This window comes from Cheilinus undulatus, linkage group 9, assembly GCF_018320785.1.
Source record: "Cheilinus undulatus linkage group 9, ASM1832078v1, whole genome shotgun sequence".
NCBI lineage: Eukaryota > Metazoa > Chordata > Actinopteri > Labriformes > Labridae > Cheilinus > Cheilinus undulatus.
In genome coordinates this window covers 36,809,161-36,827,402 of record NC_054873.1, presented here as the reverse complement: position 1 = coordinate 36,827,402, position 18,242 = coordinate 36,809,161, and the positions used below count along the sequence as shown (strand labels likewise).

General features: G+C 37.3%; 1 protein-coding gene across 4 annotated transcripts; it reads right to left on the bottom strand.

Moving 5' to 3' along the window:
- Positions 1-7,737: 7,737 nt before the first annotated feature.
- LOC121515047 (cytosolic sulfotransferase 3-like) lies at positions 7,738-13,598 on the bottom strand. Of its 4 annotated transcripts, XM_041795609.1 has the most exons (9): positions 13,546-13,585; positions 12,838-13,202; positions 10,254-10,395; positions 10,010-10,138; positions 9,420-9,520; positions 8,864-8,990; positions 8,678-8,775; positions 8,436-8,610; positions 7,738-8,351 (listed from the first exon to the last, which is right to left on the bottom strand). In XM_041795609.1, the coding sequence occupies exons 3-9, from the start codon at positions 10,387-10,389 to the stop codon at positions 8,239-8,241; spliced, it is 879 nt and encodes a 292-aa protein (XP_041651543.1). In that variant the 5' UTR covers positions 10,390-10,395; positions 12,838-13,202; positions 13,546-13,585; the 3' UTR covers positions 7,738-8,238. The 4 variants fall into 4 exon arrangements, with proteins under 4 accessions (XP_041651543.1, XP_041651541.1, XP_041651544.1 ...); XM_041795607.1 differs by having other exon boundaries at positions 12,838-13,598; XM_041795610.1 differs by having other exon boundaries at positions 7,738-8,346; positions 12,838-13,598.
- Positions 13,599-18,242: the final 4,644 nt, after the last annotated feature.

Here is an 18,242-nt window from a genome sequence, read left to right as displayed (position 1 = left end):
TAAGTGAATATTATCAATAAACCTCGTAGAAGAATAGGGCACCACCGCAAATGCGGATGGGTTATTTAATAACCAATAAAATATTGTAATTATTAATTAATTAAGACTGTAATTAATTAACAACAACATTAACTGTAAATCAATCTCATATCTGAAGTAACGAGTCCTCGTAACGGTGACTCCATTTATCTCAGCTTCATATTGATAATTTGGGCAACGACTGGATTTTGAAGATTTAATATCAAATAACAAAATGACAAGCATAAATCACAGGGTTATATGAATATAATTTGAATAAATAAACAGAACATGACTAAATATGGTAAGAAAGAAAGGATGCTAACCTAGTTTGATAAAGAGTGGAACATTTGATGATGGAAAAGATAACTAACGGCGTAAACTTTAGTGTGTAAATTTGGAAGGACAACTAGATCTGAATTATGTTCTAATTTTTGGAGCTTGGAGACATCTGCACCAGAAAAGTGAAGTGGATCCTACTTTGCTGCCATTGAAACAGGACGGCGAGGAGAGGAGCTGTAGCCGGTTGGAGCACCCTGGCTGCCGCTATCAAGCAGAACAGAACTCTGGGTTGGTCAGAACCGAACTCTGGGTCGGTCATTGGGCCCGGGTAGGCCGGTGGTTTTGTAACGGCGCCGCTTGGGTCGCTCCAGAGACAGCTGCTGAATGGATCCTTGTCTACAGACTCAGGGATGGTCTCTCGAGAAAAAAACAGCTCCTAATTTGTCCAATTGATCTCAAATGAATATCACAAAACATCAACATCTCGTGATTGTGGGCTCACAGTGAAGTCTGGCGTGCAAGAAGAAGAAAAAGAAAAACACTCTGCTTGTCTAAAAAGTTAGCGCAAAGGCTACAAAAAGGTTAAGAAAAATTTGTGCTGTATCAAATTAGGATTTTAAGTCCGATTGGTCTATCGGACTTGGGACAGGCTTGGATTGTGAGCATAGCAGATGGAAACAGAACTCAACTGTTTTGCCGCCCAGAACTGAACTGCCTGTGTTAGTCCTAATGTTCACTCTTAAACCAGAGGGGAGGAGTCTCAGTTGCTAAGCCCTCCCAGGAATCAAACACATTCCACTCTTCTTCACGTTATTAATTCCATAAGATCATGTCTAACATCAATGGCTATGACATTTTTTAGAATAACAACAATAACACTATCACACAACAAACATTAGAAACATAGCTAGTTGGTTATAACCCTGAGTATAATATCTGGTCAAATCAAAGTCCGAGAGAGTCATAAAACACATCATTGTGTTACTTGTGAACAAACACAGAAGAATATCAACGTTTCCTGTTGAAAAACATGAGGTTTAACATGGTTACAGTACTTTTTAAGACTTGCAGTTCATGTGGTTGAGATACCAGAGAGGACACATAAAATTCACGACCACAGGACATGTCCTTTAGTTGGCCCGGCAGGGAGGATTTTATGGTCTGAGAGGCTGGAAGGACTGTTTTGCCCCACATTGATAGATCCTCAACCAAACATTGTCCTGGAGTGAATTATCTAAAACAAACAACTGTTGTAGATCCCAACCACTTAGAGAGGTCTTTTAATGTTAGTTTTAGTCTGTCTTCTCTGGAGTGTCACGTTGGTGTTGTACTGTCTGTGAAATGTGTCATAACTCAAAGAGGACTGTCTGTCCTCTTCTCACTTAGACTGTGAAGAAGATTCATCTGATATCATCCTGGATTTTCATCACAACCTGCACTGGCGTGTAATCATGATAGTTTGATCGGAAACTGTCTCTGAGCAGTGTAGAGGTTGGAGAGATGATATCTTCACTCAGAGAACTAGAGTTACATCATAACCCCACATTCTCTACAATCATGATCTCAAGACTATCTCTCCACCCCAGTACATAACATGACAAGGTAACTCCTGACACCCCGGGAGGAGACTCAAGCCGGCTCCAATCTAGTACACTAATGTGCATTACTTGCATGCCAACCAGGCCAACGCAAGACCACACCTGAGAGGCAGAAGTCAATCTGCAAGGTACTAAACAAACCCAAGAACACGGTGAAGGCCAAAGTCAAGCCACCAAGGTCTTTGACTGATTAGGCTGATGAAAGGAGGCTGTATTTCTCTAACAAAACAGTGCACCAATCCCACACTTCCCAAAGAAGAGTTGGCTGCTACATTAATATGGCAGCCGTTGAGGGGACTTAGATTCACTGATCATGATAAGAGGGAGAGGAACTTCCGTCTCAGCCCACATTGTCTGCATCCGATACAGACTGGAAACGGACCAATAAGTTTTGAAGCAGTTTCTTTCCAGAATGGGAGCATCTCATTGAGTGTGTTAGCGCATGAGCTACAAGCAAACACCAGTACGGGATCTGCTCCTTTCTCCACTCGTTTTAAGAATTTACTGAAAATTAACTAATGATGATCAGACATTGCTTTTGAATTGTGGTTAAGCAGAATCATTTTAAAAACAAACTAATGAAACTGGCCTGGACAAAACTGATGCTACCCCTAGAAAAGATGGAAAATAATTTGACCACATGGACATTTTAACTAAGGTGTGTCCTGTGATTAGCATCACAGGTGTCTTCAAACTTTTGCTTGTGAACACAGTCTCTTTCTCCTCTCTGTGTGCAAACACCATATATGCTATCATCAAACGGATTTCAGCGTGAGCATCTGCAGGCTTGAAACTAACAGTGGTGTAATTTTGGTGCTGATTGTGCGAGAAATGTGGCCAGGGGGGCGAGCTAGTCTGAGTCTGAAGACCTTAAATCTCAGATTCTATAACATTGCAGCAGATGAGAGAGATGTTGCCATACTTGGGACAGTTGATCCTCTCACGCCAAAAGTGTGCATGATATGGCTTTGGTTCTTGGTTTGACAGTAGCGGGACAGGATTTCCTCCGTTTTGATATATATTTTATGTGTGTGGTGTTAGATTTGTGGCCGTAGTCAGTAGTTGTTCGCAAAATTGTCAGTTAATGTGTCAGCTCTACCAGCCTCTGGGGTGATGACATCACCCACTCTGGCAGGGCAATTTTTAAGCATTTTCAGTCAACGCACAGGAGTTTTGAAGACTTGCCTATCGAAAACCGTAAACCCCATCGTCATACCAAAGATATTCCTGAAGACAGGACAAAAACACCTGCGTTTTGAAGTTTGAATGATCTGTGTAGGTGAAAGTATGGCGAAGCAGTAGGGGTGGTGAAAAACCCTATTTTTGTGGTTTCTTCGTCCCTCTCATCATTCATTTCTAATGGGATTTTTTGGCAGTTTTTTGCGAATAACTTTGCGAAAAATTGGCGAATCTCTTAGAAAAGTAATAGCACACTGATTGGGAACAAACCACACGTTTTGATGTATAATTTGCAGGGGTTTACTCAAAGTCCTAGGAGGAGTAGTGCACCGAAATTTTGTCCACAAGATGAAGAAAAAGAAGAAACGCACAGAAGAACAATAGTGGCTAGTGGCTCGTGTTGTTGCCCCGAGCCCCTAACTACTGTATATTATTCCATTTACTTGTTGAGTCAGTACTTTCTTTTCCTTTGTACTTGCTGCAGTCCAGCTTTATTTCTTTTTCTTATTTCATGAACTAAAATGAAATATTTATATTTCTTTTATATTCACTTGCCTCCTCAGTACTTACTTGTGTTCCTTAAATTTAGAACCGCTTGGTTTGGCTTATTATTTCCTGGAGTCCTTACAAAAATCTTAACATAATCATACATCAAAACACAACGGTATCATAGAACTTGTGGGATCCACAGGTGCATCTACCAACCTTTCACACAATTAGGTAGCGGATGGTGAGTCTGCTTTGAATGGTTATGGCTTTATGGCTAATAATCAGATCCACACCAACCAAATAAATTAGGTCACACCAATGAGCTCTACTATTGGGTGGTCTGATGTAATCAAAAGAGCACAACTGTTCACACCTGTACAAATCATGTGTCTTCAAATGTGGCTCTAGTGACGACTGGGAATCAGACCTTAATGTCTTCCTTTTTTTGTAAATAAACCTGAATCCTTATTCACCTTTATTATCCATTTAAAACTTAAAACAATGATAAAAAGTGGTGATGCAGACTTACAGAAAGGGGGGAGCATTGTGCTAATATTCATGAGCAGCTGAGAGAGACAATTACAGTAAATAAAGACTGAAGTAAAAACATTTTAAAACTGGGTATGATCATGACACCCCATGTTACTCTACAGTTGTAAGGTTTATTAGTCAAACATAATAACTCAACTCTAGACTCTAGTATCTGCTAAAGACCCTGTAAAGTGAAATCCAAAGATTTTGTCTTAACACACTAGATATGTTGGAATATGGTTGCTGTAAACATGTGAAAACACCGAGATCTACATGTGACTGAATTTTGGATTTGGACTGTCAGAAAGTTTTCACCTCTTTTCTGGCTTGGTTTCATGTGGGCAGGGCCAATATGTGGGCTCATGATGTCACAAGCCCACAGTGGGGAATGACCCCGCACCTCTAACACTGCAATATAAATTCACAGAGCAGTTCATCTCAGTACAGTCTGTTGTTAGCTGATGTCCCTTCCTTTATTGAAAGTTAACAATCAGTTAAATGCTGTTTTTGTTCATTATGAGGTAAATTTACCAAATCTATCAGCCACGGTGGTCTATAGATCATTTAAGGTATCATAACAGAGATTTGAGCCAGAAAACGGACTTTGTCTCTTCTTCTAAGGTCAACAAAAGGTCAAGAGGCAGGATAATGGTGTGAATGCTGTCCTCCAGCCAGATTATAACATTTTCTAAAAGACAGGATCATATTTCTCTTGAGTGGGCGTGTCTTCAGCTCATTCAACAAACACACCCACACCATCCTGGAGCAGATTTTACTGCCTCATTTTCCATGAATTTAAAGCTTAATTTTAAAAACTTAGAGATGTTTTATTTGACTGAAATTTAACCTGGGGGTTCATAACACAGTGGCCTGTCCAACAAACTTAGATATGGATCTATTTTCACTCAACAGGGTCTTCAATATTTAAAAAACAGGCACAAAGATATGGTGATCACTTACAAAACACCTGTCTCATTTCTGAGGTGTTTTATTATTAACAGATTGATTTTAATGAAACATCCAATAACTGGGTTACATTGATTTTAGTTAATGCAAACCTACTGCAATTTTGACAACATCAGAGCAGACAAAGCCTCATAAGCTCAAATTATTAATAATGTGTTTTAAAATGATATAATTTTACACATATGCTTTTTTATTTTTTAAATGAGTAAAATACAACATTTGAAATTATTTTACTTATTTATTTTATTAGGAAGGCACCTCCCGACCTTGCAACATTCTAGGCCAGGGGTGTCAAACTCAAGGCCCGGGGGCCAAATCCAGCCCGTGGTGCAGTTATACCCGGCCCACCAGATCATATCATATTTTTATTATAACTGGCCCATCCAGTATGAGGTCTGCAGATTTCCTCCAGTACAAAAATGTGAACTTAACCTTGATGATTTATAATATCCCTGATGAGTCATAAAAATTATGAATAGTATAGAGTAGAAATAATTTGATTAAAAGTCAGGAACGTGGAAAAGAAATTTGTTTTCATTTCATATTGTCAATCAGTTCATATTGTATATCACAATTATTACCCGACGTTATGATTTTAACATTCTGTCTGATATTTTCACTTTTTAGAATCACAGTTTTAAATTTTGAGAAACAGTTTGATCTTTTAAACTCAGAATTTTTTATTTTATTTCACATTTTCACCACTAAAACCCATGATTTTGAATTTTGTCTTATATTTTGACTTTTTCATCTCATAATTTTAATTTTTTTGTCTTGTATTTTGACCGTCAGATTATCAATTTTAAATTCTGAGCAATATTTTGACTTTCAAAACTCAGGATTTTGAATCTTATCTCCATATTTTGACCTTTTAAACTCGTGATTTTTACTTTTTTCTTAAATTTTGACATTTTCAACTCCTAACTTTGAATCTTATATCTTATTTTGACCTTTAAAACTGATGATTAAGAATTTGATCTTATTGATTTGACTGTGAAAACTCATGCTTTTCAATTTTATCTAATTTTTTGGCCTTTCAAACACAATTTATAATTTTATCACATATTTGAACTCATGATTTTGACTTTTATCTCATATCTTCACCATCAAAAATTATGATATCAACTTTCTATCTCAAATATTTGCTTTTTAAATACATTATTTTGACTTTAAATGTCATGTTTTTACCTTTTGAACCAATAACTTTTACTTTTTCATCTCAGATTTTGAGCCCTTAGACTTATCATGTTGATTTTTTAAATATCAAAATCATTTATAATCAGTGTTAATAAGAAATACTAGTTTTATGGCTTTTTATGAGTTTACAAATTTGCATATTTTCCCATAAGGATTTCATTGTCTGTGAGTAGATTACACACTGACACACACCTGGAATTTTTTTTTTTTTTTCATTTCAACCATTCTGACTGAAAGATCTTATCACTAACTACACATCAAAGCCATTCTAGTTGTTAAAAAAAGTTTTTTTAACTGGTCTGCAGCCATGCCAATTACTTGTATGGCCACCGAAAGTCAGTATTTTTTATTTGGGTGGGTGGGGTGATGTGAAAATGAGTCAATTTTTTGATTGACTTAATTTTTTACAAACCTTCAAGAAGTTTCCTACAGAGAAATGGGAAATTACAGGGAAATATTTTTTCACTTTGTTTTATAGGGGAGGTCAAAAAATGTGTTTATAATGGAAGTCTATGGTACAAACTTTGTAGTTAACAAGCCGAAAGTAACTTTCTTGGGCAAACTGACATGCAAAAAGAACTAATGCACCAAAATCAATCTTTTCACGTATTATCATGATAGTTCAGCTGGTGATACTGTTGACAAACAAAGTCAAAAAGGTTTTTTTGAATATTGACTTCTAGTGTGTTTTTCAAAAAAGCAGTTAGTTAGTGGTATATGATAACAAATGGCATCTGAAGGGTTCATTTTTAATGCGGTTCATTAAATCATGATATAAATAAATCAAGAACCCCTCCATGAAGAAACTGGGGGGAAAAAGTACTGAAAAACATTGATCTTTCATAAATGTAGTCAATTTTAAAGGTCAAAATACAAACTTTGTAGTTAACAAACTGAAAGCAACTTTTTTAGACAAACTGACATTATGCAAAAAGTAATAATGCACCAAGATCAATCTTCTCACATATTATCATGAGAGTAAAGCCGGTGATACTGATAATAAACAAAGTCCAAAAAATAAAATAAAATAAAATTTAAAATTGACATATATTTTTTTATTTCAAAAAAGCAGTTAGTGGTATATGATAAAAAATGGCATCTGAGGGGTTAATTTTTAATGCAATTCATTAAATTATGATATAAATCAATAAAGAGCCCCTTCATGAAGAAACTGGGAAAAAAAGTTTGGGTAAATCTTGATCTTTCATAAAGTTATTCCATTTTAAAGGTCAAACTACAAACTTTGTAGTTAACAAACCAAAAGCAACTTTTTTAAACAGGGTATAAGGGTTAAAGACGGTAAATATTTATGCAGTTACTTATTTTACAGGTTTTTTGTTTTTGTTTTTGTTTTGGATTGGCATTACTTTGTAGAAATCTGTTTTCACTTTGGCATTAAAAACCTTTTTGTTAAATATTTTTCTTAAAAGAGCCAAATCATATTGACCATGATTGATTTATAAATCAGTTTATTCATTCAACCTTTATTTAATCTCCAGGTGCCAATGACAGTGTGCTCTCATTTACAATGACGTGGAGAGTAAACAAAGAAAAAATGTAAATAGACACAGGTACATAAGAAAAGGCACAGGGAGTGGAGCATAGTTTATAATATACAGTAAAGGTTGGCACATATGGGTTAAGACAGTACTTTAACAGTGCAACAGGCTGCAGTTTTCTCAATGTCAAGGATCATGACCGCTAATTTGAAAGCAGTGTTGCAGCAAATTTAAAGAAAAGATTAGGGCTCTCAACTGTTTAATACATTGTTTAGCCTGAACATGATGACAAAAGCTCTATCCAAGTGAGACAACAGTCCAATAGCTCGAGAAGACAGAATAAGATTTCCTCTGACTAACATTAGCGTGGATGTAAACTCTGTCCTTCTGCTATCAATTTTAACATTCTGAACAGAAACGACTCATGTCCATTCAGTTATGGGCAGTTTTCCACTTCTATACAGCCTGTTGAGTCCTGTTCATATTTCAGTGCGGAACTGCAGAGTAGAGTCCTTCATCTTGGTCTTGTAGTCTTCATCAAACTCTTCATTCTGGGCCACAGTGAAATGGTTCTTCCAGTCTCCAACCTTTCCTACAGAAAAAAACTGACTCTGTCAGTTCAATAAGAGATCTCATTGTGTCATGTTACCTTGTTAAGTTTAATCTATCAGCTTACCTTTCCTCATGAAGGGGGAAATTTTGGCATCCATTATACTGAGTGTAGAGTAGTTGACCATGCTGTTCTTCTTCACATTATCAAACTGAACTTTCCCTGCTATTCTCTTCTTCTCCTCAGCAGACAGAGACAAACCAAGAAAGCTGCACAGTTTATCTATTTCCCGTCCAGTATCCTGTAAACACATGATCAGACTTCATTACTTCATCAAATCAAACTACGGTGAAGAAAGTTAGACTTACCTCAGATAGATCTTCATAGAACATGTAATGGAGTTTTGAATGAGTCTGCTTCTTCCCCCACCATCCGTTCACATGGTCATACCAGGATCCATACAATACTGAGACAGAATATCACAATGAGACTAAGAAGTGACTCTAGTGAATCTCTGTGTCATAAAAATGTTTCATCAGTGACATATTTCTTACTCTTTCCCTCCATGAATCTGTGGAAGTAGCTGTTCCAGTCTCCAGGCTCTGGCTGACCTTGGTTCATACGGTCAAAGTGAAAATAAGAGACCATGTTGTCTTTGGCGTTGCGGGCCACATAGATTATCTGCAGGAGGAGAAAACTGTTTGTTTAATTGGATTATTGAGAGCAGAGAATTAGGTTTTATTTGACTTTATGTGACTGGTTAAAGGTTCATTTTAAAACACTTGTCTGAAGTCCTGCTGTTTTATTGATTAGAGCAGCGCTCATTCATTTTATTGTGCTGTACCTTTTCATTGTTGCTCCATAATTTTGGTGCAACTAATTTATCAAAACACCAGGTAAATGGATGTGCAACCTGTCCTGTATCTGAATCTCTACTTACAGCCTGTGCTGAGGTCACCAAAACCACATGTTGATAACAGGGTATCCAGAGTCTGCATGCAAGGGATTCATTTTTCATGTTTCCTTATTTGTAAATGTGAGATATTCTGACTCATTCTGCTTTTTTTCCCCAAAGTGGCACTGACATGGCTCAAAGATGGATGTACTGACCCGACAGTTCTGCTCCCAGAAAGACTTTGGCACAAACTGGAAAGGAAAATGAGTCTTGATAAGTCGAGGAGTGGTTGTGAGCCTGTCCGCCAAGTCTTTTCCTGTAACAAAAGGTAAAAATTAACAGGTCAGGTATGGGAGCATACGCCAGTTTTGCATATTAACAGAGCACTGATCTTTTTCAAGATAATCAAAATGTCTCTTTATGTTTTATTTTGTGGTTTTGTTTAATTCTAACACCCAAAACCACAGTCACGAGGCACTTATTGCTGCTAGGCCACAGAGAAGGCTTCAATTTCAGCTTCCCTTTGTAGAGAGAAAATGTGCTTGGAATTTCTTTCTTTGATTGTTTTTTTGAAGTCTAATCCCGTCTTTATTTTGATTGGTCAGGGGGAAAGAAGAGGCCCTGATGAGTATGGTGGTGTTCCAAAGGTTAGAAACTGATTCCACTGGTTTTGTATTAAAGATAGACTCTCTCTGTGCCCTCAGTGGTAACAGGCTTAGCTTAGGAAACCTTTGTGTTTGATAATCAATAACTCCGCTGTATGTTTAAGTTTAGATAAAAATAAATGATTGATTTTCTGTTCTACCTTTTTTTGAAGCCACTCTGGAAATCTCCAGGAAAGGCACTCTTTCATAGATTGGGATGGATATCTGACGCTCCGGGGCTGTTTGACCAAAATACAGCAGGTCCAGGATGTAGGAGACCCACGTTGTTCCTGAAAGAAAGACAGAGGAGAGAGAAGAAAGTAAAACCCCATTCTCCAGCCTGTAATTCACACATCCTTTGATTTATAAACCATTTAATCAGGTTTTTGTCATGTGAATACTGACCAGCTTTGGGGTAAGATGCTATAAGAATGTCATCTGGCCTGGCCTGGAAATTTTGAACGTCCTCCCAGTTGTCTGTGTAATAGTGGGTCATGAAGACCCCATGGAAGTCAAACAGCTCTGGTCGAGGTGCAGCCATCTTTTCCTAAAAAAAAAACAAAAAAAAAAACAAATAAAGGAATAAAAGAAAGAAAACTGAAAAAAAACAGGATCAGCAAGTTACTCTATTAACTTACTGTCTTATTCTAAACAGTTTGGCAGTCTGTAGCTCCTGGCTATCATCTTTGTTTGGTCTTCAGACAAAAAAAATCTCTGTCACATTTTCATCTTTTTAACCCTTTATAGTGTTGGTAATCTTTCAGTCAACAACATTTTAGTCCAGTTTTAATAAATAAAAAGAAATTTGTCTACATTTTAGTCAGAACATTTCCTCTCTTTACAATAACTTAATCTGCCAAATCTAAAATTAATTCAAATGTAAAATGGAGGACTGCGATATAAAAATGATATTACTGACATACTTTGAATGATTCATTCTGGGATGGAGATCACCCAGTTTTGATACTGTCCCTAAAACCCTGTGAAACCTTTGCTATTTTCATCTGGACATTTTAGTTCATCAACCCTGCGTGTGTGGTGCACACCAAGCTTAAAAAATCCTGTTTTCTTTCCCAGGACAACCTGAGCTTTTAGAACATATATGGTGCAGCAATGTCACTTGAATTTTAAAAGTTATGGGACTATAACGACAGAAGGAAAAACAAAGCAGAAATTTAAACAAAAGAGATTTTATATATGACAGTACACAACAATGACTAAGACTTTTCTGCACAAAACTAGTTGTCCAATTTCTTTGGGACTTAATTTTGCGTCAAAAGTCTCAAGAATATACACATATTTACAAAAAACAGTCCTTGTGTTTTTAGGTTTGGCGTCCTTTGAGCCATAATTTAAAGCAGTTTCTGACTGCAGTGACACAGAGGGACACATCACAGGCTCTCCGTCTCCCCATCTTGCTATCATAATCTCAGGCTGACTCATCTAGTTTCAGAGTGTTGGAGCATGCACTTTTGCAAATCATGACGTGACAACCTGCCATTGATTATGGTGGCTAATGCTAAAGCCAGCAGCTAAGGCTAATGATTGAAAAACAGATCAAAAAACGGATAAAAAGATGTTCAATGTCAGAGTTACCTGTGTGGATTTAATTTTTAAATGCCCCGAAAATGGAGGGCTTCCAGAGGGGGAGAAAGTGGCTACAATTTATGGTTCAAAAGTTATTTAACTTAAAATAACAGATCTCTTCTTGTCATATACAACATCAGGCTCAGAGGGTTAACATAACACTCCTTAGGATCTTAGTATGTATGGATAGTATTGATAGGACTGCTTTTCTATAATTTGGTGGTAAGATGTGACAACGATATGTTTTTACCAGAATTAATCCATTTTATATTAATTGAGGGAAAAAAACATACAATCTATTTCTCCTTTCAACAACTGTATTTATTAGTTTTTCTTGCTAAAAACTGAATTTTCATTTTCTGAATAACATTCAAACACATCATAATAAGATTTTATTTACATTCCCCAAGTAATCATTTACTCAGCTGTCCTTAAACACATCACAGTGTTACCATATGTCACCTCCTTTAGTCTGCTAATTTGCATTGATCTTTCTGGTTTTACCAGGAATTTTAACACTGGACTGATATTTTCAACTAACAGGACTTACTAAAAGGTTTGGAAGTGTTAATGACAACTGCTTTCAATAAGACTGCGGGGGTACAGCCGTAACAGAAGCTTATATCAGTTAAAGCAATTCACACTGCTGATTGAATTTATTTTATTTTATTTTTTCAAAAGTCCAAAGGTGGGCTGATTTGATTTGGTTTGATCTGATGCAGACACCATTGGTATACACAGGAAGAGCTACAGATTCGGTGTGTCACCACACCCGCTCCTCCAGCTCTCTCAGCTGCTGAGTTGTGACAGAGAAATATCATGAGTCTTGTCTCTGTAATGCAAACAATCCTTACTTTTGGTCAGGGCTTGTTTTTTTTTTAAACTGTGATCCATTTTCAGCCCAGCATTGTCTCCTCTTCCTCAGATCACTGACAAACAGCATTTGACACAGTTGTTGTTAACAGAACAACAAGCGATGAATCTCACACCAAAGTTAAACACACTGCAGCTTTTCAACAATTTAATACATTTAAAGACATACTGTACCTTACCTGGATCAGCAGACTGCAAGATCACCTGCTAAAGACTACTTCACCTGTCGCTTCTCTGCTCTTCATCTGCACTTTTCCTAAACTTGCTGTGGCCTTTCTCCCTCCCCTTAATATATAACCCTGTTTACTCTTTAGGCTAGCTGTTGACTCAATCACCCATGTGACATGAAAGTCAAACTTTTGGAAAACCAAGTCCAAAACCAGAGCCTATGAGGGAGTTTTTGATTTCCCTGATCTAAATTTGTGCACTTGTAGATGTTATCGTGTAAACACTAGAGATTTTATAGTTCATTAAAAATAATGCTAAACATGAGACCTGAGGTAAAGAAGGAAATGTGATGTGTACTTACTGATTCAATGCTTGTGTGTGGGTAGGTCGTTATACTTTGCTTTCCAGCATGCTTCAAAAGCTTTTTCCTATATTCCGGTGTATTTTTTGCAACAGTGCACCAAAAATTAGGTAATTTAACTAGGAATTTTGAAGAAATATTTTGTGGCCCAATGGCTGGGGTTGATTGTGTCTGACTAAAGTACCCTCAAAAAGACTACTCAAAATTACAGGACATGGATATTTGTTGGTTTAGTATGTGCAGTATCAAGTTTAGTCCAGCAGAGTGCAGTGGTGGTACTGAAGAGTGTCACACCCCTGAAAAGGGGAGAAATAATTACAACAGTGATTCTGTGCTGTTTCCTCATCAAGAGCTTTTAGTAGAATCTTTAACACATTGACAAATAAACACTTTACAAAATATGCATGCACAATGCTTGTTTCAACATAGGAAGAGGTAGAGGTAGGTAATACTCATATTTCCTTTAAAGCAGAAAAGATAAACAGTATTAACTGTAATAAATTCTTTCCTTAATTTCCTCTCTTTAAACCAAAAATATATCTTAAGTGCCCAGAAACAAGTATTCTCTCTCAAACTAATGCTAAATACATAAATAAAAACAAAGTTACTCTTCACAAAACATATCTTTAACTTACTCAAAACATTACAACTACATCGTCAAAAAACTCTAAACATGTTAGAAAGTAATTTCGGACATGTTAGACATACCTGAAAAGGGGAGAAATAATTACAACAGTGATTCTGTGCTGTCTCCTCATCAAGAGCTTTTAGTAGAATGAGGAAAAGACCGCGTGTCCCCCTAGCGTTTCTGTGAGGCAAATCAATCGATCACAGATGATCTTAGCTTAGCCTACTAAGTAGAGCAAAGATAAACATAACCAAATCTCACTTTTAACATTAAAGAATAAGGTAAATAATGTATTTTAAACCCTCTTTTAGTACTTCAACTATTCCTTGTTACATAAAACTGATTTTAAAAGTATTTTAAATGTTTTTAATATTTTTAGTCACTTTAACTGAACTGTTCTTGTGCATATATCATGCTCTTGAACTAAATCAACTTTTTAAATAATCTTGCATACCATTAACTTGTTTTTATCCTTACTTATTTATACATAACTTTTCAACTTGTCACAAGAGCAGATCCAGTTACAACTGCACATCCTGAACAAGAGCAGATGCACAGAGAGAAACACCAGAGCAAGCTAGACAGAAGAGTGTAGCATCACAAATAACAGATAAAAAGCTTCTTTATGGTTTTTATGGGGGAAATCTGTTTCTATATAAGTTTAGAAGAGCAGTGGGTTGAGGATTTGAGAGGATTTGCTCACTGTTTTCTGCCCTATTAACTTGCTAAGGAATTTAGATGAAATCTCCTGCAACATAGCTTGTTTCCTTTTTGTAAGTTTTAAAATGTGATGGCTTTCAGATAAGAAAGTTAACATGAAACAATGGCTATAAAACTTCTGTTATCAGTTAAAACAATAACCTGATTTACTGTTTCATATATCCATTGAATAGATAGGCTATATTTCACACTCATCTGGGACATCTCCTATAGAAAGCATTTTGGAAAGGGCAGAACTTTTCATAATTTCTCAGCAGGTGATTGGATGAACACTGTCACATTCATGATGGGCCAATCAGAACGGCAAGTCAAAATGAGGTTGTATGTGCAGCTCTCGTTGTAACTTGGGCTCGACAGACAGATACTGGCGTGATTTTTGAACAGCAGAATTTGTTTTTTCATGCCGAGGTCAGCTGGGAGAGAAGAGCAAATGTATCTTCTATGCCAAGAGAAGCTTTGATGTGGCTCTTTGCTCTTTTTTAAATAAAGAAATGTAGCCCAGTTCTGATAAAACCAAGACAGCCTAGCTGCAGACTGTACATCTCTGACAGCCCCGCTCACAGACCGTTCATTTGCGACATCGTCTGTGTCAGAACGGTAGTGTCATATTTTGATTAACATATTTCCAGTTTTAGACTTCTTTATCTATTCAATTCATTAACAAAGTCTGGCAGTTACATTCATGATATAACCACACTGCAAACATTATTGACTAGGCAACATTTTATAATTAAAACAGAGAAAAAGGTCAAAGGTATAATCTGGGATTAAATGATGTATTGACCAAGCAGCAAACTCCGGTCCTGAAAAATGAAGCCAATCCAGAAGTGCAAAACATTGCAATACAACAAGTGTCCACTTAAGGCTGCAGGAACAAAGACTAAAGATCCCACTAGCCTAGCTGCTGTGTATAACTGTCTCAAAGATATTAAATGTTGGATGGCCCAAAGTTTTTACGGTAAACAACACAAAATCAGAAGTACTTTTGTTTAACTATTCAAACCCACACGACTTATGTAAAGTTCCCTCGGTCCACTGCACTCAGATATCACCATCACAGCCAGAATGTAGGAGTCATTTTTTATCAAACCTCACCTTGAGAAACACATCAAAACAGTCGTCCAGTCCTGCTTCATTCATATCAAAACAAAGTCCTAAAGGAAACCTATCCTGTCCCCTACTCATCTGGAAATAGTCATGCAAGCCTTAATATTCTCCCTTGTCTCTGGCATCACTTAAAAAATTACTATCCCACCTCAAACTACTCTAGAGTGCAGCAGCTGGGCTCCCTGTTACGTTTAGAACTGATTGTAGGATTTTAGCGATTACTTGGTCTTGCCCCAGGCTATATTTCTGAGATGCTGATGCCCTATGAGCCATCATGTTGCCTGGATCCTCTGGCTGTGGCTTTCAGGTTGTTCCGAAGTTGAGACTAAAATTTAAAGGAGATCGAGTGTTTGATGTCAAGACCCCTCAACTTTGGAACAACCTGCCCGAGGGATAAGGCTTGCAGATTCAATACAATCTTTTGAATCACTCTTTAAAACTCGCTCTATACAAACTTGCTTTTGTGTGATGTCTCCTTTTACTATTTTTTTTTTTATCTCTCTTATGTTCATTTTGCTGCTGTTACTCTATTTATCCCTGCCTTTTCCCTCGGTTGCCATCTAAACACCCTGTTTTCACTTCATTTACTTGTTCTACCTCTGTTTATTTCCTTTTAATCCTCATCCTTGTTTTATCTCTTATGATATGATGTTGTCTTCTGATATGCATCTAAATGTGTTTCTTATATGTCATATTGTCTCTCAGATATTTTCATCTACTAACCTTGCAAAGCAGATGGATACGCCTTTTTCCTTGTTTTTCACTAGCGAATCCATCTTGCAAAGCTCCCATCTGAACCGTTCGGGCCCGGTTAGAAAGTGACAGGACCAATCAGCAACGAGGGGCAGTACTTTCAGCAGAGTCGTGACGTAAAGAAGCAGCAGCAAGAGCTGGTGCAGTTATGGAGGAAGAGATTAGCGTGGATGCTGCTAAAGCGCCAGTTTTATCAAAACTTGACAACATTTCTTGTTAAAAGAAGAACAAAGAACAGCAGTGAGTTGTTTTCTTTTCTAAAAAAGTCAAGTACTTACATGTCTATAGTCGCCATGTTTCACGTTATTGCTCAGTAGCTGCGCACACGCAGCTTGCTGGTGGCTATGTCATGTGCTTTGTTGCTCTGACTGGCCCGAAGAGATGTGACAGACAGAACGTTCACCCAATCATACTCCGAGGATTTTTCAAAGCCTCTGCCTTTTCTCAAACGTTTCCTATTGAAGCTTTCCCAGATGGATGTGTGAAACACATCCATCTGGCATGTCAGGTTATCCTTTTACTATTTCAACTGCCTTTCATGATCATTTGTGACATTTCCATTCCTTTAATTTGAGCTAACTTTGAGGACTTTGTGCTTCAGTTTGTTCTGACTTTCTGTTTGATTTTCAAGTTTTTCTCTTTTTGGTTAATTGTAAATTATTTTATTACTCTCTCTCTGAGTTTATGCCTTTTGTTCTGCCCTACATAGTAGTGTCGATGTTTATTTTTCTGGGTCATAATGTAATGGTGCCATCCTTCGGTGGTCAGGAACATTATTTTCTGCTCTCACTTATTTTTACCAGTACTTCCTGTCCAACAGGAAGTTTTACAAGTATGCTTGTAAAACTAGCACAAGTGCACTCATGCGGAAGTGTCTCTCAGATGATCATCAGGTGATCCATTAGGGACAGACAGAGATGCACGTGGAGGAGAGTGATACAAGTCTGAACAGATCAAAGTCAGAAAATGTCCTAAGGTTTTAAAACCACCTCTTTTTCATCAATCTCAGTCACAGAGACTCACACTGCACCTGCTGACAGTCACATGTAATTTTCATTACTGGATTAACATTTCTTAATGACACAACAAAAAAGTGACAGAACATATGAGAACAGACATGATTAGTGCTGAATGTCTTTAAATTGTGTTATACAGTGAATAGATGACTTTACAATATTTTTTTTCCTGAAATACCAAAATTCATCTCAAAGCACACAACCTCAGCAAACTTTATGCCATATGCATCAATACAACCAAGGTATGACGCATAATTCTCTCTTATTTTTCTTTGTGTAGGTGGTTTAAAGTATCAAAATGAAAGCTGCTCGCTTTTCCTTACACACGCAGTCAGTTCCACAACATACGCCCACGTTAAGCTCATAAACAACAACAGTTAGCGTCACATTAGCACCGTTAGCCTGTTAGCACTTTGGCTGCTACCATAACTTTGCAGCGTACAACAGCCAAATACCATCCTCCACTGACAACAACAAAGCATCCAAGCATAACTCCCCAGTGCTCTGTTTTTCAAATGAAAAATGAGTCTTACCGTCAGTTGCTAATATCAGTCCTCATGATGATATAACTGTAACCTCAGCTAAAGCTGGAACTCCAACCATCCTGGTTTATTTGGACTAGTCCTGAAAAGACAAAAGCTCTGCAGCAGATAGTCCGGTCCAGTCTTCCTCTCATTAACGGCTTATCCAAGACTACTTCTGCTTATTAGCCAGGACATCCCAAGCATTAACAACCAGCTACGTTGAAGAGAGACAGAGCCTTTGTTATAAGCTCCAAGCGGTCCATGCCATTCTGCACGATGTGATTCTGTGTTGACTACAATCCAACTTTATGAGGATTGGTCATAGGTAGTTTTTTGAAGTCCACTACAACTCTGCCCAGTGTAGGCCTCTCTCTGCTGCTGCATTGGTGATTAAGACACTCAGCTATACAGCTCCCTTTGTTTCAGGCTCTTCATTACTCGCAGCGATGACATACTCAAAATCCCTCCATACCGCTGATGATATTAAGCCTTTGGTTAACCAGGAAAACCTCACTTAGATTAAAATTCTGCTTTCAAGAAAGCTCTGGTCAAACTTTCTGTGCATAGTCCCAAGCAGTACTGAGCACGCACAGAGAGATAGATTTGCTTTGAAGTCATCGTGCATAAATAATTAGCCATGTGCTTGCCGTCTGAGGA

Bases quoted from the DNA above. Each gene is read 5' to 3' on its own strand.
- LOC121515047 (XM_041795608.1), bottom strand. From the start codon at position 10,389: ATGGCTGCACCTCGACCAGAGCTGTTTGACTTCCATGGGGTCTTCATG. The intron at 8,991-9,419 runs GTCAGTACATCC...CTCCTCCTGCAG, and splicing joins TCTGGGAGCAGAACTGTCGG to ATAATCTATGTGGCCCGCAA. The intron at 8,611-8,677 runs GTAAGTCTAACT...ATGTGTTTACAG, and splicing joins TCTATGAAGATCTATCTGAG to GATACTGGACGGGAAATAGA.